Genomic DNA, 24,487 nt, shown 5'->3' with positions numbered 1-24,487 from the left:
CACACACACACGATACACACAAACCATAGACACATTATACACGCACAGCCACAACACTGATATGCTCATGAATGAGAAACACTGGGGACAAACTGCACCGCACACCCAGGAGCAAGGCAACACTTGAACACCTCGTCAGTCGACGCAGACGGCTGACAAGGAAACAGGGAGCTACACTAACCGATTCAGGTCAAATTGAGCCTTTCCGGGAGAAGTGTGGGGACTACAGAACGAAGACTTCTACACACGCAACTTCTGAGGAAGGTCGTGAAAACGAAGAAGGAACACACGCAGTCCACACCAGTCCCTTCATGCTGTGAGAGCCAGCTGCGCGGTGCTCTGCTCCTGCCGGGCACACTCACCCGCCCTCCTGCCCTGCACACTCACCCGCCCTCTTCTCCCTTGCACACTCACCCGCCCTCCTGCCCTGCACACTCACCCGCCCTCCTGCCCTGCACACTCACCCGCCCTCCTTCCCTGCACACTCACCCGTCCTCTTCTCCCTTGCACACTCACCCGCCCTCCTGCCCTGCACACTCACCCGTCCTCTTCTCCCTTGCACACTCACCCGCCCTCCTGCCCTGCACACTCACCGGCCCTATCACTGTGCCGTGATGTCAGCCCCCTAGGATTTCACCTTGCTAAGAATCACCTTCAGGTTCTAACTTTCCAAACGAACGCCTCAGTATCATGTGAAGCTTCGGCTTAATGAAATCAAAGGCCACTACTCTCATAAAATGTGGTTTCAACGAATGACTATTTTCTAAAAGAAAAGTAAACACAATCTGCCACCTCATTTGATTCTCAAAATAAAACTATTACATTTATTTCGTGTCTGTTATTATACAATGACAGCGCTTGATCATTTATAAATCATATTGATCTAATTTTGATAATTTTTTTTATGTTTAAGTTGGACTCTCCTACACACCCCAGAATAGGCTCAACTTAAAATCCTCTGATCTCAGCCTGCACATTTCAGGTGTGAAATTTTGATAATCTCCTACTCTAACCTACTCTTTAGAGCTTACATTTCCCAGTTAATATGAACAGGTCCATGCTGTCCTGAGCTTCTGACCCTGTTCTGTGTAGAAAGCACAACTTCTGAAAAATCCATAGCAAACACACAGACAAGAATCAGAAGGAATAAAGGGCGGGCTCCTTCACACATCATCCCCATTGCAACGCACACACACAGTTATTACCTGAAGAAAATGAGGTCTGGGTTCACATAAGCAGAATGACGCCCATCTAACTAAGCGTTGCTGGCTGCCTGCCTTGCCAAAGAGCTTATTCAGAAAGACCTGAGCCAGGGCCACCTGCCGCTTGCGAACGGTACTGAGAACCATCTGGAGGTCTGTGTCACACACCATGACAGATATCCTAAGTGCCGTGTCTAGACCAGTAGCTAATATCCAGGATGCTGAAAACACGTGGGACCTTCTCTTATTTTGCTGTGTGTGTGACTATGCTCACAGATGTGAGTGCTTGTGTGTGAGCAGGCGTGCACCTGGAGGGCAGCAGCTGGCACTGGGCGTGCCCCTCGGTAACTCTCACTCTCTGTCTTCCTTGTGAGGCAGGAGAGCCAGCTGAGTCTGAGGAGTGCCTGATGAACTGCAGGCCTCCGTGCCCACTTGCTCTGCCATGGGTTCTGGGACCCAACACTTGCAAGAGTTTTACCCACCGAGCCTTGTCCCCAAATCTGAAACTTTACTTTAGTGACAAGCAATACGCGTGCACTCGTTGGGGACAGCAGCTATCGGTGCTGTGACCCTAGTGTCACCTCAGGCGTATGTCCCAGGCCTGTGCTCACAGCCGGTGACACTGCAGGTGGCTGAGGCGACTGACGGCCTCGTCGGTCTGCTACGGCTGAGACGAGACTTCCAGAGTGGGAAAGAAAAGGCCGGCAGGCACCTCTCCCCGGGGTCTGACTGTGCAAGGCACAGACACACGGGCATTCCCACTCCTGCGCGTGTAAGGACGGTTATGAAATAAATGACGCAGTCAGGTCACCTCGGTGCACGTGGATGGCTGCACTGCCATATTTCAGGACTCTCACAGCTTTTCCTCAACATTTAACACTGATGAGCCACAGGGCTCCTCAGAGTCAATGGTGTGCCAGAGATGCCAGCAGCCTTGTTTTGGTTTTGTTTGTTTGTTTGTTTGTTTGTTTTTAGTGATACTAGAAATTGAAATGTATCCTACTGATTGAGGGCATCATTCGTGGGGTGTCAGGAACGAACCCAGGCCTCACACATGATGGCCGAGCACAGTCCAGCCTGGTAGTGTCTGGCCCGGCACCACTGTGCTTCACGCTGTATGACGTCATTCCTATGGCCCATCTGGCCAGTGTGAAGAGGATGAAAATGTGCCAGGAACCTGAAGATTTACTCTTTTATTCAAACAGTCTTAGAAGCTTTCGTCTTGATTTGCTACGTGTCTACCTGATAATCCAACTCCCAGAATCCTAAGCTTTTGATGTCTCCCTCCCTGAACTGTTTCTGTGCTAAAATTAGAAAATAAAAAAGATTGAGAGGTTCATTTAATAGCTAGGTTGTGAACAGATAACTGATTTCCCTCCTTCTAAACACTGCCACTGCCCACAGCACTTCCAATCCACGAGGCAACACCACCACACACAGCCGGGGGCATGCAGAAATGGTGACCCTCACAACTTACAGGCAAAGGCGAATGCAGCAGCCATGCTGGGAAACTGGGTCACGCTCCTATACATCGAACACAGAGCCGGGTTTGGACCTAGGGACCTCGTTCTCATCTACAGCCCCTGTGCTCTAGGGGGCTGAGGCAGGGGGATAATGAGTTTGAGGCTAGCCTGAGCTATATACTGAAGCTTGGCCCCCAGGAAGAATGCCACAACAAACCTTGTATGGGAATGCCCACAGCAGCGTTATCCCTAACAGCCAAAGAGCAGGAAGAGCCCCTGAATGGCCGCCGAACCATGAGTGTTTGATGGACACAGAGCATAAACGTATGATCATCTACGTAGCCGCTGATGGGCAGACCAGCTTTCTTGGCAGGGAGAGAGAGAACTATCTGCTGTATTGCACATTTCAGCAGGATAAATTTATATGAGTATCTCAATAAAGCGGTTAGAGAAGTAGAAAGTAAAGTTGAGGAAAATCCCTCTTTTTCATTTTCTTTTGACTTAAGGAAAACAGTGCTGCATCCGCCCACACTTCTGCTAAGCAGCTGAGCTGAGATCTTCGACAAAGTCCGCTCTGAGGCGCATCTGGGCAACATCTGCATTACAACAGCCCACATCCTAAACATCACATCTGCTGCTGAAACACAGTGAGACTTGTACTGCTAGTTAAAAGTGAAATTGCATGTGCCAATTAGGAAGCAGCCCCTGCTAGAGCTGCCTACTGTCTAAAGCGCAGGGGACTGAGCGAGGGCCTGGCCCCGCCTGCATCCTGACCTGCGTGGTAAGACAGTCCGTGCCTCTGAACAGAGACTAGACAGTTTCCATGGAAACCTCACACAACTGGAGGAGAAACTCAAGATTATACACAACTTGGTGGAATCTAGGCTTTGTAAAATATTCCTTTTAAACATAAAAACAACAAAAAAGAATTCTCACCCCCTCGATGACGCTGACTTCGTTTACTGATGAGAAGTTAGGGTTTGTGGGAGGAAAGAGAAGCCTGACCTTGCGATCAGGTGCATCTGTTTAGTATTCAGTTAGAGGAAGAGACATTCTTCCATCGTACGTTAACACAAACCTCAGGGGCTTAAAGACAGTCAGCTTTCACGGAAACGGACAGCGAGTGAGTCCAGCTGAGCTTAATTAACCTTCCCACTGCTCACATGCTGGTCTTCCCAAATAGGCTCGCTATAATTACGCTCAGGCTCCTCCACCCACTCTCCGCCCGTCCTGCCTGTGAACGGCGGCCACACATCTTCCAGATGTGGTATGCAAGCCACAGTATTCCCTGCCAAGGGCTTCAGAATTAAGCAAAGCATGAGATGAACACACTCGGCTTCCCTAAGAATGGGGACCCTTCCCACGGCCTTGCGCCGGGGAGACCTGACCACACCTGTCCGTGCCCTTCATCCCAGCACCCAGGAAGCTGAGGCAAGGGCGTTATCCTGAGCTAGGGACCAGCTTAGGCTACACAGTGTGCTAAAGGGCAGCCTGGGCTACACAGCAAGACCCTATTAGAGAGACCAGCCAGGGCATGACAGATGAATCCAAGTTTTAATCAAATAAATGAACACTGGCCTGTGCACCAAGACGGCGTTATCAACATCTTATCTGATGCTCACAGGAAGCCACCAAAATGCTTAGCAGCGCCTGTGCTCACATGTGTGTACATGTCCGTCTGCCCGTGCATTTGTGTGCAGTGCACACGTCCTTACATGCACACGCCTGTGCAGAGCTTAACGCCATGTGCCTTCCTCAATCGCTTCTCCCTGTCCTAATCTGAGACGGTCTCTCACGGACCCAGCGAGAACTGCTCCAGGCACACTGGCTGGCCAGCAAGCGCCTGTCTCTGCTCTCCGGTGCACACCACCAACCCTGGCGACTGGGGACCCGAACTCAGGTCATTGTGCTTGCAGGGGACACACTTCACCGACTGAGCCATCTTGTGAACCCTGTACTGTGTTTTAATTTCATATAAAATAAAGACAATGTTAGGGGTAATTGGAAAATGTTCACACAAAGAACTTGGTAAAAGATCTCTCTCTCTCTCTCTCTCTCTCTCTCTCTCTCTCACACACACACACACACACACACACAAAATCCTTAGAAAAGCACCTACTAGAACAAGCCTGGCACTGAGCGCCTGCCTTCCCTGCCATGACCCGCTCGCTGGCACCAGCGCCTCACCTCTCTCTCCCTTCCTTTCCCCTGCAGCCCTTCTGCTCCTGGGTGCCCAGCTTCTCAAGGAAGAGGGTTTCTCAGTACCACCCATCACTGGGTGGCCACAGCCATTGCAGCAACTCTTCCTTATCCTCCTTTAACCCTCAGGGAAGCTGCTGCTAGGTCCAGCAAGGGGTCCAACTACCAAAGAGGCTTGCTGTGAAGGAAACTCGGAGGCCGCAATCAATGCAATTAGCAAGAGGTTTTTATTTACGCCAGCATGCTGGAGCTAACTACATTCAGGCTAGAGCCAGCCCCGACTCTCAGTAGCCTCTGGTTTTTAAAGGGGTAGACGAGAGGGTTACAGGTCTGACATCATGGGAGCGGACATAGGGTCTATTGTGGGCACCAGGTCCAGTCAGCTAGACATCTGGGGTTTCTGGTATGTGTAGATTCAGCTATTGTTAAAGGTGGGAAAAGGATTAGTACATTTTGTGGTCAGACTAGGCCATTGTTAAAGGTGGGAAAAGCAATCTGCTCATCCTGTGGTCTCTCTGAGAAATGGGGCTACGTGCCTTTAGTCAAAAGGTAAGGGGCTTTTTGGAGGGGAATTAGGACCATCTGGATCCGCTGCTATTTCCTTCTCCAACGGGTGGAGGTCCTCTCCTTATCTCCAACCATGCAGATGCCTAGGGTCAGAAGGGGCTGTTACAGTCTCCTGTTCTCTGGAGGGGTACTGAGAGAATTCAAAATATCAGTTATAAGGGTAGTCTGAGTCTCTCACTGCCACTGTCCTGGAGGAAAACTCTGTCTTCTGCATGCCCCTCTCCTAGCCTTCCCCGACGCTGTGCGACACAGCCGTGTAGCACCCGGAACTTCTAATTAGAGCAGTCAATGCCGCTCTAAATATCTCATTTGTGACCAATTCTCACTCAACCAGGAGGGTGTAATTCATTGTTTGCCAGCGCGTCTCTGAGACTGAGCAGACGGTAATTTTTGCACAAGCATGTACATGGCTCATTCAACTTTTCTATTTCCAGGCACTTCTGAACGCCTCAGTTTTCACGGTTCACAATAACATCGTTTTTCAGAGCTCAACTTCTTGCGTCTCGGTCATCTGAAAAGCTGCACCGGCTGCAGATCCTCAGGCCTCTGACAAGAGGACGTGGCCGATGACTCCCGCATTGGGAACAACCCCCCAGTTATGCCCCTGCCTCACTTTCCTTGCTCCAAGCCTCTGGGCACACCCCTGTGCTCAGACTTTGCGGGTTGTGAGAGCCATGTCCAGCCTGCACCGTAAAGGTTCCTACATCAGGACAGCGCCGCACCACCGCTGGGCTAACCTTTGGGGAGAACCTAGGTGGGTTTTCCTCCTGGGCACCGAGGCTACTGCAAAGATCCACGGAACCAGCAGACCTTCTTGCTCATTGGCTGCACTTCCCAACAGGACAGAAATCCCTCTCAGCCTCACAGCTACGAGAGGCTGGTGCTAGCTCACCACCTGCCAAGAGACGGAACCCAACGACATTTCTGGTCGTCTGCCCAGCCAGGCACAGCCACCACCAGCACCTCTGCGAGGCCTGAGGAAAGTGGCCTGTCTCCTGGGCTGTAGCTCCCTGCAAAGACACAGGGCAGCCTCAACAGCACAGGGCGAGCAAGCATGGAATTGTGGAGGCCCACTCAGCAGGACAGGAGCCGGGGACGGGAAAGCCTCCACCTTGGAGCCCTGGTCTTCGTGTTTATTTGTTATTTTATCAGCCAGCAAGTAAGTTTCCGTTGGGTTCTTCATTTGTCAGTTTTCAAGGAAAAGGCTTAAGAAGCTGGAGTCTTTCAAAAGAGAAAGACAAGAGAGGAAAAGGAAGGGAGAGGAAACTGGACTGGTGGATGGTCTGTGTCTGGGTTTGTATCAACTGAGCCTCCAGGCACAGAGAACAAAGTGGTCTCAGCTGCTTCCTCTAGTGAATGGGGCAGTGATTTACAGAAATATGGACCGCAGTCATGTTGCTAATCTTGACAGAAATCCATACAAGAAGACATTTCTCTGTATGGATCAATCAAGTCCCGGACTGGCTCTAAGCAATGATAATTATCGAAGAGTAAATTGCTATGTTTTCGTCTGAATGCCTGCTGCCCGGCACGTGTGTCTTCCAGGACTGTCTGGAAAGGATACACAGGGCCATCTTGGGTGACTTATGTAACTATCATCTGGAAGCTGTCAGCCTCAGGATGGCCAGCTGTGCAGGCCCCCTGCTGTGTGCAGGCCACCTGCTGTGTACAGCCTAGTGCTAGAGCTTGGGCTCCACCTCATCTGTTTCTCTTGGCTGCTGAAATCTATGTTTTAACAAAAAAACTAATCTTAAAACACTCTTTAGTTACAACTCCTTTAAATATAATTATTGACAATACATAGAAAATAATAAGGCTTAATAAATAATTAGGGTTTTTTCTGCTTTTTATTGGTTAAAACTATGATTAATAGAGGTGAAGATGTGTTTGAGAGCACTCGCTTGTCTTCTGGGGGACCAGAGTTTGGGTCCCAACACCCACATGGCAGATCACAACATCTGTAACTCCAATCCCACTGAATCTGAGGCCCTCTTCTGGCCTCCACAGGGACTGCATGCCCATTCAGGCAAAACACCCATACACACAAAATAGAAATAAATAAATCATTTTTAAATGATGCCATCCTCACCTCTAAAGGACTATTACTATGCAGAACAAAAACAAAGCAAACAAACAAAAAAAATGAAATTGAGGAAGAGATGATAAAAACAGTATGAAATTAAAATAATAATCATTTCTTCCGAAATTAATAAAAGAGCAAAGAAGCAGTCCTCCCGAGTTAGATGAGAGCGTATAGAAGAAGACTTTGGTCATCCATGACATGTGCACTGGCAACATTGATGCAAAGTTGACAAGATCTGTTCATTTGCAAAGAAAAGTTGACTCACCCAGTATCAAGGGTCCACAATGCACCAACAACCCACAAGGCCCTCCACCAGTGTTTGTGTAAGTTATGAGAAGGTTTCCAGGTGGACACGAGGCACCTCCATCGGCCGAGGTACCCAAAGCCCAGAGAAACACTGGAGTGGGAGGAAGGCCAGAGCCAGAGGAGGGGAGGAGGCCTGTGAAATGCTGTGAAATGCTGTCTTTTGGACAGGACGAGGCCTGTGCTCCTGAATCCTGCAGCTATAATCACCTGCACAGGATCAGGGCAGTCAATCTCATCCAAGGTGAGAGAGAAGTGACCAAGGCCCCACCCCCGCCTGAGGGGCCAGGCAGTTAGCCAATGGCTGCCCAGGGAGGGAGGGTTTATCTGTGCATCACTCACGACCACCAGCATTTGAGCAGCACTAGCCAAACTCAGCGGGGCAGCTACCATGCCATTAAGGTTTGCTCTTATTCATTATGTGGTCCAAATACTGAAATTGAAATTAAAAAAAAACACACAAGCCTTTGTGGCTACCGGTCATACCCTTGGGCGTTGTGTGACAGGCACACCACTGTGGATGCATTCTTAGAAAAAGTGCATGTGTGCAAAACACAACAGACCCTCTTACTAACTTCAAAATGAAGTCCATTCCTTGTACTCGGAGCCCGCTGCACTGCTCAAAAGTCCCAGCCACAATGGTGGGGTGCCATGAAACACAGGTGAATGGCTCCTTTCCAGCACTCCCCTTTAACATAAATACTGGAAACACAAAACAAAGTGTGGGGCGTGAGTACAAGACAGAGGCTGCGGGAGCCCTAGCCCCAGCCTGCAGCCGGAGCTACAGTATCCGTTAAATAAAGCCAGGAAAAGAAATAAACAAAAAGCCAGGCCCGACTGTAGGAGGCAGGAGCAGTGGCTCCTTCCTTACTCTGTAAAATGTAAGGGCAAGGCTACTGTCCGTTACAATAACGAGCTGCCCCTCCATCACCACTCGCTACACCCACTCTGAATTTGCTCATTAACAGAGTTAGACTGTGAGTCTCGATTTCAGACCTGGAGGCTAGCTGGCCTTTCCGCAGCTCATGCCGTTTTCCCGCGTCCTTTCGGCTGTTAAAGAATAGCACCACTGTGCTGGCCGCAGAACACCAGCGAACATCCTGACGGGATATATTTTCCGCTATCCTTTGCCAAGAAACAACAAGAAATAAACTAGGTACAGTCTGGTCAAATGCACAGGCTGCACGGCAGAAGCACACAGGTACACACACGTACACTCACACTTTATTATGTGTGTGTTTGTACATACACACTGGGCTCCAAAACAGCAGGATCTCTGCATATAACCTACGCAGACGCTCCTGGACACTTGAAAATGTCTCTGGGTTAACTGTTAGTGGCTAACACCATAAAAATACACTGTGAACTGTTGGACGAAACTCCTTTTTAATACCTATTTTATTCAGTGTGTACGCGTGCCTGAGCGCTGAATAGGCACATGCGGGAAAATACAGAAGTCAGGAGAAGTGTTGGGTCCCTGCAACCAGAGTTACAGGCAGCTGTGCTCCTCCCTGTGGGTGACTGCTCCTCTGCAAGAAAGTGCTCTTAAGCGCTGGGCCACCTCTCCAGCCGCTTTCTACAGTCTTTGTGGAATAAAAATAGAAAGAAGTCCCGTCCTGTACATGCAGTCTCCCTTCTAAGTGTTTTCTGTGTGGACCCCACACACATGGAGGGTCAGTGGCATCTGAGCACATCAGACGAACAGCACCAACAGAGGTGGCAATGCCGTCTCTGAAGGTGGGACTGTCAGGCAGGAAGCAGACGTGACTCTCACATCAGAACCATCTAGGGCGCTATTTAGAAAGCATCCCGGGCTGGGAGGCCCCGGCAGCTGGCTTGCTGTGCCAGCCTCAGGGCTGCAGTCTGGATTCCCGGCATCCCGGGGGCCACGTGTGGCAGGTAGACTGCAAACGCAACCCCAGAGGGCAGAGCTGGAGGCCCAGAGCAAGCTGGGAGGCCGGCCACAGCAGGTGAGGCCTGGGTCTGGCAAAAAGCCCCCAGGAAGGAGGTGAACGAGCGAGGGAGGATGTCTCCCGGTATCAACCTCCGACCCCCACAAGCACCCACACAAACATGAGCCCACCACACACATGCAAGCATGCATACACACACACACACACACAAACACACACACACACACACCACATACACATGAAGATTGTTTTAAAAATTAAATTAAAAGCAGACCTTCCGGGGGGGCCTACCTTCTAAGCGCAATTAGTGAGCATTGCCCTAAAATGCAGCCGAGGGCGTGGCCTGCATGCACAGCCGTGTGAAACACTGTGGTCTGTTTGGAGCATATACCTAGCCACCTCCTAGCACTCTGACCATGCCCAGCTTCCCTTTGCTCAGTGGAGTAAACGCGCCTCCTACAAACACACATTCTGATGACAGGAAAAGTAAATTACACGTGTGTCAGGTGTCCCACATAAGTCAGATGACCAGTTAAAGAGCTGATTGTTATGATTGGTTTTGAGTGTGTTAGAAAACAGCACACAAAATCCACGTGTGATAGGGGTTGAAAGAGAAAGTGCCATTCAACAAACTCTCATTCCAAGAAGGTTTTAAAGAATAAGAGAAAAACAAAGAGACTTTTGCAAGAGGAAAAAAAAATATCCACACTGGTCTTGTTATAGTTTAACAGGAATCCACCCAAAGTCACAGAACTGAGCAGCTAATCCCTGCTGACGCAGCAGAGAGGGCATGTCTGGGCACCGCGTTTCAGGGCTTTTGATTTCTACTCACAGATATCAGCAAGGAGATGACTGCTGAATCCCTGCAGGCAGGAAGCCAGAGGCGGGCAAGAGCTCGGAGCTCAGGTGGCATCTTCTGCGTTCTCCTTGAGGCCGTGTAAGACAAATCAGCCTCAACCTTTTTCCTGGGCTTCCATCTCCCAATCCTACGCCCTGCACCGCCAGATCTCCTTCCAGAGATATCATCTAGGTCACAGCCACACAATAAGGTTCATTTCTGACAGGCCCAATTCCATGACTCTCACAAAGCAGAACTGCCCAATGTTAAAAGGCTGTTTGTGGGCCAGAAAGATGGCCCTACAGCTGACAAAGGTTCCAAGGTCCAGCACCCTCTCCTGACCCTATGGACACTTGCACACACAGACAAAAAATGAAGTAGAAATCTTAAAAACTAAGAAGTGACTTGAACTCAGACTCTAAAGATTATTTTTTTCACTAATGTTCCTTAAAATTGCAAATTTCCTTACTCTCCTTCATAGACCATGGCACTGGGGAAAACACTGGTAGCCATCTACACAAACTTTCAAAATTGGTGCCCCAAATGTTGTTTCTGTAGTTCTGGCTTCTGTAGTCATCGCTGACCCATCGACACAGAACATTCGAGTGCTGTGAGCCTAGTCTCTCTAGTGACGAGATCGGAGTTCCTTCCTTCCTCTGACCACATTATTTACCCATGTTACATAATGCTTATTTTTTGCTCTTCAGGAGCAAAGTAAGATACAGACAGACAGACACATGACAGGCAGACAGCAAATGTCCTTGCTGGGATTCAGCTGCCGCTCATCAGTTTATGTGCTGCCGATTAACACCTGCCTTCCAGTCCAGGAAGCTCCTGCCATGCAGACATCCAGAGCAGCCGAGCTGAGCTCGGGCCAGCAGCATGGCTCGGCATGTGACCTGCCTCCAGGGAGGCTCAGCGCCAGACACTGCGGGGAGTTACATAACCCCAGGCTGCTGTTGGCAGGCCGCTCCGGGCTCAGCCATCCGTATCTCCTCTGACCACACCCTGTGGCTCTAATCTGCAGTGTCCACTTGTGCCATCATGGGTTTTGGGAACTTTCAGGGCAGTAAACACAAGGCATTCACTAAAAGTGGGCACAGAGCACACAGATCGGATCAGGACAGGAGTCACCTCCAGCCACAGAGAAGGAGGCGTTGCATGTACACCATACAACTCTCTTTCACATAAACCCGTAAACTTGGGCCACGAAGGGATAACGTATTCAAGATGTTCACTGAGCATAACAAGTTGCCAGCAATTGCTCCTCCCAGTGTGAGCCCAGGGAGCCACAAATTCCGAGCGTCAGATCCACTCGCGTTTGTTCCCAGCACTCAGACAGGACACACACACTCGTGGAAGGCTATGCATACCTAGTTTCTGAGGAGTGTTGCTCGGCTTGCTGATGCTGAGCTCGCACGCCTGTGGTGTATGTGTCTGAACTTGCGCCCACCCCATGCCTTCTCCGGCACTTTATTGCGACTGCTGGGCGAGCACGCAAACAGTGAGTGCCAAATGAACGCCTCTCCCTTCCTCTATTCAAGTTCCTAAAAGTCTATCTGCACACAAGCATCCGGAGCCAGGCACAAGGCGGTGTGGGCCTACTGCTTTCAAAATCAAGGGTTTGAAAGACAAACTGTGACAGTGTAAATGTGACACACGGAGAGAAAACACAAAAAAGTTTAAATGCGTGATTTTTATGATTGCAAGATGTGTCTGTGTCTTTACTTAATATCAAAGTAGAACCAAAGGAAGTAAGTAATATTACAGTAGCTAAAATTAAACAGGTGATGAACTGCATAAAATAACCCCGATGACTAAAATTCTGAATAAAATTTGACTACATTAGTCCAACTAGCTTAGGTAAAACAGCTTTGATCTCATCTGGCTTGAGCATTTGAAATTATATAGTGAGAATTGAAAAGATAAATGAGAAGGAATGAAAGCATTTTCATAATTTGAAGGTTTCGCCTCAGCTGCTCTGAGACATCCTTTACGGGACAGTGACACCCACTGGTCGCCTGGGGTATGGCAGCCCAGCTCTATGGTCGCTCATTGGCCTCTGAGGGGTGGGGACAGCCACGCCATCTAAGTGTTACACACATGAAGCAGAGCGCCACGCATCCAGCTGTTATTTTATACAAATGACGTATGCTTGAAAACAGCTCCAGGGCTGACAAGGTAGCCATGTGGGCCTGGTAACCAGCGTCTGATCGCTGGGTCCCGATAGCACAAAGTTGTCCTCTGCCACAGCACACACTATAAAAAGTAATTTTAAAAAGAGTTGAGCGTAGTACTGGTGTGCGGCACACACCTTTAATCCTGGCACTGAGGTAACTCAAGCCTAGCGAGCCACTCCTAAGACAAGACTCAGGACGCCGGGAAGATGGCTCAGCTGTTGGAGCACACACTGCTCTCTGCAGGGGAACCTGAGTTTGGTTCCCAGCACCCATAGCGAGTGGCTCACAAGCCCCTGTAATTCCAGGTCTACTGCCCTCATCTGGCCTGAGCAGGCACTTGCACTCACATGCATATATACATTAACTAATCTGTGAGAACAATCGCACTGGCCACCCCAAACCATTGGCAAATGTCTCGGCTGCCGACTTCCCACTCCGCTCCCATTCCCACATAAGCACGGGGCACAGGCTTAACTTTTTGTCTCCCCTGGAAGTCACGCAGCATGCGTCATACATGAAAGTGCAGCTGGTACTTCCTGATGCCTAGGATTCGGTACCACACCTTGCGGAAAGCCTTCAGACAGCGATTCCAAGAACTCTACCTCTGTGGCTCCAGCTGCGCGGACAGGAACAAAGCTGATGGGGTAGGATTCAAGTCCTGGAAGGAAGAACTGAAGCCCCAGCACCAACAGATGCAGACACAGAGAACAGAACAGATGCAGAGGTGTCAGCACTCGGTCTGGGGCCAAGAACTAGCTATACCTAAGATGTGACCTAGCTGTCTGCGTTTGTGACAGGCAACAAGGAGGAGACCGAGGCGGGTAAGGTGCCTGGGAACCCACGGGCCCGTTAGCTCCACGCACAGAGTGACTTTGGGGTCCAAATCTGGGCCTGGTGCACAGCAGGTGTCTTCTTTGGGTTTTATGATGCAAAGAGACACATGACCATGGCAACCTTTATAAAGGAGAACATTTAATTGGGTCTGGCTTACAGGTTCAGGGGTTTAGTGCATTATCATTGTGGTGGGAAGCATGGCAGCGTGCAGGCAGCGTGCAGGCAGGCGCTGGAGAGGAAGCTGAGATTCTACATCCTGATCCACAGGCAGCAGAAGGAGACTGTGTGCCACACTGGGCATAGCTTGAGCATAGGAGACCTCAAGGCCCACCTCCACAATGACACACTTCCTCCAACAAGGCCATGCCTCCTAACAGTGTCACTCCCTGTGGCCAAGCTTTCGAACACATAAACCTACGGGGGCCATCCCTATTCAAACCACCACGGCAGGCGTGCACTCTGCCGGGAAGCAAGCCACATTCCCAAAGTGTACTTTGAACGGCATTGTTGGTCTGTGGGGACCAGCACTGAGTGAAAAGCTCATTTCTAATAGCTGTGTATAGGTAGTGAATTATTGTTTTCTCATTCATATGTGGCCAGAACATCAACTAACGCCTGACTCACTGGAAATTAACACATCTAGAGCCCTAGGCTCACTGCACCCGTCTCCTGTACAGCATGGCTCCTGTGTTCTACTTTTGACTCCAGGAGCCACGTTGGTCATGGGCTTCTCCTCAAACCTAAAGTCTCCACATGGGAAGGTTTTCAATGGTGTGTTATGGTTAAAAGCCCCTCTTTACAAAGCTTCACGGGGTACCACATTCTATACATTAATGCCTGGGATTACAGCAATAAGCAGGGATATAACTTCTGTCTTGAACTATTTTGTTCCCTTAGAGTTCTCTCGATACTTGTTAACTCATCAAAAAGTTATGATCAGCAAAGTTTTGACAGATAGAGGCCGGACAAAGTCTTTCTGGAGTCAAACCCTTTTATATTCAAGTCAGAGCCACATTTCATATTGAATGATCAGCATTTTTAGGTTTCGGTAGCTGCTGGATGTCAAATGTATTCAACTTATTACATCAGTTGTGGTAAACTGTTTTTCTCCTGAATTCTCTGAGGAGGGAGAAAAGAACCAGGCAAGTTTGCTGAATGCAACAGCAGTGAAGAGTAAAACTGGACAGGCACTGTCACACTGGAGTCCGGGTACACATTTACCTCTAGGTAAATGTGTACAGGTGTGGCATGCACATGGAGACAAGCTGTGCACAGCTTTGTGGGAGCTCAGCTCGCATAAGCAGGGCTGAAGCTTACCTGACAGCCTCGCTCGGCCTCAACAAGTTCCTGGTTTCTGAAAAATGGCGGCACACACCAAAGGGACCGCTGAGGGGACGTAGAGCAAGGTCCAAAGTCAGACAAACTAGGACCCCATAAACTCCATGATGATGACAAAGCAGAGCAAAGCTGGGTGTGTTGGCGCACCCCTTAGTGCTGGTTGAAGTCTCCCTGTCCACCAGCAAAGACCATTAAGTACCAGGTTTCAGAGGCCACAGTGGACACAGCAGCCACCCAGGGCCGAGGCACACAGTTGAATCCCTCCATGCTGTTCCTTTCCACTCCCTGGGGACAGGAGTCTCAGCTTCTAAAGAACTCAAAGCTGACTTAAAATCCGAGAGCCTCTCCACACATTTCTGTCTTAGCTTGTTCTTAGCAGACACAGGAACTAGCAAGGTGGAAGAACTTGGGCCCTGATAATCCCTCTGCCCATGTTTCCTTGTACACTCGTGCTCGTGCTCGCACACACTCACATGCATGCTCGCGCACACACACACACACACACATACACACACACACACACGCACGCACGCACACACACACATTTAATTGTTTTCTTAGAGGCTTATCTGATTCTCGGCTTGTCTGGAGTGCTGCTGGCTGCTGACGGCTGACCGTGGCTGTTGGCCTGACACGGCTGGGAAGAGAGCCCCTCAGCTGGAGAATTCCCAGCACCAGATGCGCCTGTGGGTGTCTGTGGCACTTTCTTGATTGCCGACTGATGCGGAGGCCCAGCCCACTGTGGCTGGAACCACCCCTGGGTGAGCAGACCAGGCCTCATAGAAAGGTAGCCGCTGCGGAAGCCAGAGGGAGCCGGGCAGCATCCTCCAGTCTCTGCTTCAGTGTGCGGCTCCTGCCTTGGCTCCTCAGTGATGGACAGTGACCTGCACGCCCAGGAAATCCTTTCTTCCCTCAGGCTGCCCCGGGTCAGCGTCTCGCCACAGCACCAGACTACGGCACGTGCTACATTCTATTCCTTTTTCCTCTTTTTTCTCTTTTTCATGTTTGGCCGGTCACTTTGTGTGTCTGTATTTCTGTGACGGGATGTGCCTGGTGCCCTCAGAGGCCAGAAAACGGTGTCAGATCTCCCGGAGTTGTAGACAGTGTAAGCTGTCATGTGGGTGCCGGGAATCGAACCTGGGTCTTCCGGCAGAGCAGCCCGTGTCCGTATCCACGGAGTCACCTCTCTAGCCTCTACCTTCCACTTCATCGCCACCGTCGCTGTTATTTTATTATCACTATTGTAATGTGTGTGGCAGGCATGAGTGTGTGCACGTATGCACTTTTGCATGTGTATGCACGCACGGAGTTTTCTAGACCAAAGAGGAAAGAAGGAAGAGAGAGGGAGGCTGAGCTCGAGCGGGAGAAAGGATAATTAAGTCCGAGAGGCGCTAAAACAGTCCGCCATGCTCCTCCCTCTCCCTCTGGAGCACCGAGTGTGGATCTGTGTGTCAAACTGGAGGCTTGTCAGAAGAAACGATGTTGACCTAATTGTTCTGCTTGGGGACCACGGGCACCGTGAAGTCGGCCAACCAGCAGCACTGCACCAAGGGCTCACGGGAAATCGGCAAACTGGCAGCAGTGCCCTAAGGCTCACATGAGGATGCTGCAAATCCTAATTAGCGTATACTAAGGTGTGGAAGGTTCTCTTCCTGCTAAACTTACACTGACCGTGTTGACTTTAGTGAGTTGTTGTTAGAACAGTGCTAACCCATTGGAACTGAAGTGGGTGTTTTCATTAGTACAGCAAACACCAATGTGCGTGTGCCTCCATGCACGGCTGCCCCTCTGCTTGCAGACGCGTGCTCTGAGGCAGTCTCTCCCTGCTCTGAACCCACCCAGTAGCCAGGCCGCCTGGCCAACGAGCCCCAGGGGTCCCAACTCTGAGGTTACAAGTGTTTGCCACCGAGTCCAGCTTTTCACATTGGTTCCGGGGGCTGAACGAACACTTGCGTGGCAAGAACTTTAGCGACAGAGCCATGTCACCTGCCCCTCTACGGCAGGGTTCTGAAGCAAAGCCCTTCCTATTGACAACCACCATTCCATCCCTTTTCTTTTCACACTTCATGCTAAGGGAAAAGGATTCAATCCCAGCAGACCTTCTGGAATTAGAAAGCGCGTGTATCTGCCACCAAAGCTCAAGCCTCGGCAGTGCTGAACGGCACAGGATCAGCACTTCTGGAAATACTCCACAGACAGGCCAAGGCACTTCTCTACACGATCTGCGTGATGCTTAGCGCAAGAGAACAGGTAGCTGGCTTTCAAGATGAAAAGCTTCTCAAGAGTCCTATTTTATATGTAAGCCTATCACCGTGGGTATTAAAACGCTGCTGGCTGCCACTTAATGAGCACCGGCCTGTCGATTTTAATAACCAACTGACACTCTATGTGTTGGTATTTCTATGACTATCAGCTGCGCATTTGTTAATGCAGCTAAGAACAGAAACAGCTCCTCCCTTTACTTAGAACAATACTATTATCTCATAATACTCGGCTTAATACCATAAAAATAACACAAACACGGAATTAGAACTTAGAAAACGCATGCCAGCACATACAGACACTCTCTGCAAGCCGTGGCACCGTCCGTGACATCTGGACAACGCATCTCAGTCTTCCTCACCTCGCGGGGTCAGATTCAGGCGTTCAGCGAGGCAGTGGAGTACTGCACGCCCAGGACCTGGGTCACAGGGAAGTCTCTCAGCCCAACAGCCCATCAGAACCCACGAAGACAACATGCACGACCAAGACAGACTGCTGCACCATGAATAAGACACACATCGGGCCCCTGCAGTCGAGAGGGTCCAACCCCAGACACGGAAGGAAACGCCGTAACACCGCAATGACGCAGCTGCCCTGAGGAACACCCAGTTGTTACAGCCAGGAGGAAGCGCTTGCATAGTGGTCTGTTACAGTCCATCCTGCAGCATTCTGGAAATTTTACTTTCTTTCAAAAAATAACTGAATAAACAGACAAGTCTACTTTCACGTGCTGAACACTGAAAAGACTACCTCCTCCACGAAGCTGTCCTTCTTCTCCAGCATCTCCCGCAGCGTCTGGAGGATTTTAATGCACAGCTTTTCCTCTTTCTCCATCAGTTTCTTCGTGTGATTAATCAGCCTGAAAACAAAACATTACATCTTAAAAGGACACCAAGTTCTCATGCTGTGTGGACTGGACACGTGACGTCACAAGTCTCAGAACTCTGTATCAGCGTATAGATTCTGCAGAGGTATTTCTATGTCCAGTGCTCCTCGGATTCAGCATGCTCTCAAGTGGGCTGTGGCACTCTGAGAAACAGGGAAGTAACACCCCATCCATCCTCTTTGCTAGTGTGAAGATCGCAGCGTGCTATACACCACATCATGTATGAGTTCCTACGCGTTATATCACGCTAATTACACATCACAGACGGCGTGATGCCACAGTGCAGCAGGCTCCACATTCCACGCATGAGCACTGGCAGACACGAGCACCTGCTGTGGTTAGAAGGAACGGAGCGGCATCAAGATGGCCGATCCCTGCTACAATGCGGATGAGACACAGCCCTTTCTTCTACCGTGAAGTGCGCACCGGGGTCTAGAAGACTCAGAACCACGGGCGCAACCACCCAAGAGTCAGCTCCAGGTGGAACATTTATGACCAGGACATGTAACTCAGCCCCCATAGACTGCATTGCCAAGAAACTGGTCCTTCACGCCCCTGTGAGACACGCATTCCTAGAGGAACAGCGAGATGCAGCCTGAAAATGACAGATTCCTGCAGCACAGCAAAAGCACTATGGGATATAACTGTCCACTTAGAATGGAGCCACGGGACGGAACGAGGACTGCTTCCTCCGCTAGTGCCCAGCTAGCGCTCTCAGCCATCAGAGTGAGGAAGGGACCTCCCTGGGACTCTCTGGGCTCATCCTCCCCACAAGGCAGAGTCAGCTACATAACCAGGCTGCTTACTGAGGCGGAAGGTGGATCAGTCAGAGGACACAACATGCTCCCGGTGACACAATCCTAGCGGGACACCTGGAGATGGACTTCAAGCTCACACCCCTGTGAGGGCTGCAATCCACCACCCGACCTCTGGGGCTTCAGGACAGAGTCCCAGCAGGCAACAGGCTGCCCACAGCCATCCAGCGTGACAAGTGCCGCTGAAGTCTAAACAGTGGTACTAAAAAAGCCAGTAAGCTAGGCAAAAACAAAACAACAACAAAAACGTTATTTTGTTCCAGGGATTTCCTAGAGTTGGTCGAGAAGGCATCAGAGAGATGGCACTTGAATCAGAAGATGTCCAGGGCCAGGGAGAGGTGGGCCGAGAAGGTCAGGCTGGCCAGGAGAGCGCAGAGAGGAGGTGAGAGTGGGGGCTATGTCCACAAGATGGTGACTAGTGAAAAGGGGCCAGAATGCCCCTCGGGACCTTGATGCTCTGACAGGACGGCGCTGGTGTGTGCGCACGCTGTCCCAGACTCTATCTGCCCTAAGCTCTGCTCTTCTGCTCTCCTTTGCCTGTGTGGACGTGGAAACCCTCGGGTTCCCTGAGAGCGGCGGAGGGTCCTCGAGAAGCAGACAGGTCTCTGGAGGGAAGCGCCCACGCCAGCCTCTTCTCTCCTCCCACTGTGACCAAGCAGGGTTCATGCTCTTCCCCAGGCTGCCCTCCACCCACCCCTGTAGGCCATCCCTCATCAGGAACCACAGGATGGAGTCTCTGGAGGAAGTGGGGAAACTAAGCCAGCCACGGCTGAGGCTTTATTAGCATGCGTGCGCGGCAGTGCCCAGGCCTGGCGTGGCTAGCGACAACACTTTGTCTAGACTTCCTGCTTACAAACGCAGTTCTCGGCTCTTCAGAGAGAGGGGACGGGGTGGAGTGAGGGCGCCACAGTCAACCTGAGCGCCTGGCCGCAAACAGCCCAGGAGCCTCTCACGCGAAGCAAGCCCTCCTCCGCCTGGCGTGGGTCTGTAAGGCACTGCCACGCCGCCTGTCTGCTCTCTCTCCCGTGCACTGCCTCCGTCTTCACCAGGGATTTGGGCTACTTCAGTGACGTCCCTCCCACACCCCGCCTTCACGTCCTGGACCCCTGCTGCCCAGCAGGACCCTGTGCTAACAGCAACCCCCAAGTCTGTGGGGTCGAAGACGGTAGCCCAGTGCAGCCACTGACGACCAGAGACACACCTGAGGGCTGAGCTATCTCACTCCATCAGTCTAAGGTTTAATTTGTGCGGCCAATGTGGGCCTAGAAGCCACCAGCCTGCAGCTCCTTTGTGCGTGTCTTCTCTGGAAGGGATCATCGTGTGTGTTCTGGACTCTGTGAGCCACTGGCAGCATGAAGGCAGGCTGCTGGAGGGGCCCCTCTCCCGCCCTGGCACGGCCCCTGGTGACGCCACTTACTTCGACATGAAGGCTCCACATCTTATCCTGGCATCGCTTCCCTCCGGGAACAGCAGCTCCGGGCTGTACAGCACATCGACGAGCACGGAGAACTCCGCCTGCATCATGGGGCTGAACTGCTGCTCCAGGGAGGCCACGACATCCTGCGGAGAGGCGCAGCGACCACGTGAGCACCCTTCCAGGCGTGGGGGCGGGCCACACAAGCCGGCCTGGCCTGGCCTCCCACAACACCAAATGCTCAGTTTCCGCCTCAGCACAGTGTGGCTTCGTTCGCTCCTATCATCCCCTCCCCACTCTTCCTCTCCCTCTGCCTCTCTCCCTCCCTCTCTCCCCACATCTATGTGTTTTAAAGGGTGTTAAGTTATATATACATGAGAGGAAGGGCACGTGCACCTGAGAGCGGCTACCCATGGAAGCCACAAGAGGGTGTCAGAGTCCCTGAGGCTAGAGTTACCGCCATTGCGAGCTGCCTGACATTGGTGCTAGATCAGGAGGAGAAGTGTGTGTGTGTGTGTGTGTGCGCGCGCGCGCGCGCGCGCTACCCACTGAGCTAGCTCTCCAGCCCTATGTACGCTTTTGAACGAATTCATAAGAGAATGGGCTGGTAGACAGCTGAGCCTTCTGAGGATCATGTGCAAGAAGACTCGGGACTCCACAGACAGTGGAGACACAACCGGGAGTAGATTAGAGCTGTCCACGGCAGCCGCTCAACAACATTCCGTGTGTGTCGCTGGTCACCCAGGGAAAAACCCACTGATTCATATTCACAGCATGTTAGTATACTACGCAGGGTTTGCGGACATTCAACACTCTTCCAAATTACACTTGCTGATAAGCCTGATTGGCCACATTTCCAGCAGGCCCTTCTCACCCTGTTACTTGATAAAAAGAGCCGCAGTGCTATCCCTGAATCAGGCCAAAACTTTCTCAGGGCCTGCTGAGATGGTCGAGAGGAGCCCGGCACTTAGCACCAAGGCCCCACTGCTCATGCCGGCCAAGCTTACTCCGCTCTCCGGGCAGAACACTACGCAGCCCCTACCGTGAGGCACGCACGGCCCGAGAGACCACCGTACCGGCAGGGATAGGAAACTTCACCCCTTCAGCTCTCAAGGTGGCCTTGAGGGCGAGATCCCAAAAATCAGATTAGTCCTGTGTGACATGGGAGGCCAGTCCGAAGCAGAAGCCAGGAAACACTCAGCCTTGGAGAGCTCGCCTACTGAGCTCGCAAATGGCGGCTACAACAGCCGGGTCCCTGAGACCCCGTCTTCAGTTTCCAGGCAGCCTCCCGAGAAACTCTGAAACAGCTAAAATGAAGGAAGTGCTGTGGAGTGGGTGAGGATGCCTAGCAGAAACGGCCATGGCTGCCGAGCCTGGCCTGCAGACCACCCTCTAGCTTCTGCCACGGGGCAGGAGATGCTCAGGCTGTTCTGGGGTGAGGTCTTCCTTCTTGTGACTCAGAACTGGCCCCGTGACATCATGATGCCGGCGGGACACCTAGGTTCGCTGTGGAGACTGAAAGCACCTGCCCAGAGCAGTTCCTGACGCACACCGCCCCTTCCTGTCAGGCGTCAGCCCCCGTCAGCACTGAGTGAGCGTGAGCCGTGAGCGTCACCTGCCTCTCCTGTGGGTGATCACTTCTCCCCCACCTTACCAGGGCTCCACATGGCGACACTTAGCTTCACACGGCCTTCCCCTGGCTTCTGTGATGCCATACTTAACTTCCCAGTATGTCCTGACCCCTTCTTCGCTAAGCCCTGCTTGCTCGTGGTCCTTCTTCCTGCTCCAGCTCCTTCTCCACCAAGACTGCTCATCCCACGCTGTGATTTTACCTCTGTATACATGCTAGAACATTCTGCTTGATACTTCCGTCACACACATCTGTCCACACCACTACAGGCTCACACACCCAGGAACTGCCAGGCTTTGTGCGTGTTTCCTGGTTCACGCTCGGGCCATGTCGCAGTGTCCCGACGTGGTAGAGGACAGACACACTGCGCTAGGTCTACAGTGTCAGAGAAGTGAGCCACTCACGGGGTCCACCCTGCAGATCTAACCACCTCCCCAAAGCCCTGTGTCAGGTCCTGCCTGGGAACAGGCAGAGCCTGAGCTATCTGGGACAAGCCAGGCATCTCACCGGGATAAGGTGAGTTCATGTGAGCCTCTGTCTAATCTGATATGACTGGGTAGTGTCCCCTAGGGGACAGGCCCGCACCCGCACAGAGGACAGACAGGAGAAGCCAGCTGTCCACAACAGCGGGCCCACCAGAAGCCTGGCCCACTGGTACCTAGATCTTAGACGGAGGCCTCCAGAATTGTAACAGAACACATTTCTGCTGTTCAAAGCACCCTGCCTACGGTGTTTCGCTGTGGCAGCCACGGAAATTTGAAGCTATGTGCCATTTGCTCACTGTGCTGAATGTACAGGCCAGACTATGGACAAAGACCTCCACAAACCACGCAAGGGCCTGGGGAAGGGAGCACTGGCTCATTCTGACCAACGGGATACACGTGAATGCTGGCAGGTAAACTGAGTCAGTACTATGAAAACTTAATTTATTACATATATTTTTTACAGTAAACTATTCTTACGAATTTTATTATTGGCATTATAATTATTTTATATCAAGGATCACTACTCACTAAGAAATCATCAAAACACCTCAAATTATCTACCCTCATTAAAAAGTCAACACAATCTACCCAGAAATTACTCATTTAAAGGGTGGTGGTGGCAGATAATTATTTTAAAAAGCTTTACCTCCAATGAAGATTTGATATTTTGTTTTATTTTATTTTATTTTGAGACCTGGTTTCTCTGTGTAGCCCTGGCTGTCCTGGACTCACTCTGTAGACCAGGCTGGCCTCAAACTCAGAGAGATCCACCTGCCTCTTCCTCCCGACTGCTGCGATTAAAGGTGTGCACCACCACCACCCACCCAGAATGTGATATTTTCAACCATACTATACTATAAGACATGTTTTAAGAACACAGAATCTAGAAAATATCGGTGTCACTTCATGTTCTCACCGTACCTGTAACTTCTCAATAATGTTTCTGTAGTCCCAGGCGGGCCCTCCGAGAGCTTCCTTGAAGCGAGGTCCAGAGCGGGCAGAGAGCCTCCAGCCCATGGCTGCTCTCTGCACGGTACTTGAGTGGTTCTTCATGAAGAGGGTGTTCACCTGGCTGTCCAAGTCCACAGGGATCGCAATCCCACGATTTTTGGCTGAAAAGAAAAGGAAAAACGGAAGATGGGAAGCATTGCTCTCTCAATTAGGGTAAAGCCTTTGGAACGTTAGTCAAACACACTAATAAACATGAAAGACTTTAAGAAAGGGAGGAGAGGGAAGTCTAAATCTCACAACTTTCCCATGCAACCATTTCACATACTTTCAGGTGCAAACTGCTGAAGTTATCTCAGTTCTTCAGACCCGTTAGTAATATGTGATCACTGAGCCTTCAAGGTCCTATTTGATTAATGTTTGAGGTGAGGTGTACTTTATTTCAACACCAATATGGAAAAGCACCTGAACAAGCCTGCAAGTCTTTACCTTCCCCAATGCCAAAGAAAATAAAAACCCAGACAGAAAACACACAGCCAAATCCTGCCAAGCTATTGACTTAATTAGAGGGCGTATGTGTGTTTACATGTGTGTGTGTGTGTACCCACAAAACTGCATGTGATCAAATGTTTCTCACAGCAGAAACAGGGAAGGTGGTATGCGGCTCCTGCCTCTTTTCCTGGGACACACTGTCAACCTACCTTACCAGACAATAATACCAAGCATTCGAATGCTTGCGTAAAGAAAACAGAAGCGTTGTGGCATTTCCAGAAGAGGTAACTAGGCCACTGGAGAAGAAAATGTCCCCCAAAAGACTGGACTCAAAGCAGGTCTGCCTGGAGGACAAGGAGTCGGTAGAAGGTGGGACCTGGGGTTCACTGCTGCTGCAGAGCCCTCGTGAATGGTGGGAAGGAAGGCCCTCCTCCCTCTGACCAGCAAAACTGGGAAGGCTGATGCAGCTGCTCTCACCCAGAGGAGAAAGCTGAGAAACAAAGCATTCTCTTAAGAAAGAACACATAACCGCGGAGAGTGCCAGATGCCAGTGTGGAGACTTGGCAGAAGTGACTTCAAAGACCATCAGATAAAGGGTACGTGGCAGCGTGCAAGGGGGCGGGTCCAGGGAGGGA

General features: G+C 50.9%; 1 protein-coding gene across 1 annotated transcript in view; it reads right to left on the bottom strand.

Moving 5' to 3' along the window:
* Nucleotides 1–24,487, bottom strand: part of Itpr2 (inositol 1,4,5-trisphosphate receptor type 2) — a gene marked incomplete at its 3' end in the record, with an annotated part of 262,276 nt that overhangs the window by 93,019 nt on the left and 144,770 nt on the right. The window contains 3 exon segments of the mRNA XM_055605618.1: nt 17,933–18,041; nt 20,301–20,443; nt 23,334–23,524. Coding sequence (XP_055461593.1) covers nt 17,933–18,041; nt 20,301–20,443; nt 23,334–23,524 — 443 coding nt within the window.

This window comes from Psammomys obesus, unplaced genomic scaffold, assembly GCF_907164565.1.
Source record: "Psammomys obesus unplaced genomic scaffold, mPsaObe1.curated_primary_1811, whole genome shotgun sequence".
Classification (NCBI taxonomy): domain Eukaryota; kingdom Metazoa; phylum Chordata; class Mammalia; order Rodentia; family Muridae; genus Psammomys; species Psammomys obesus.
Note: the sequence above shows the minus strand (reverse complement) of the source record. Positions and strands in the feature narration are given on the sequence as shown.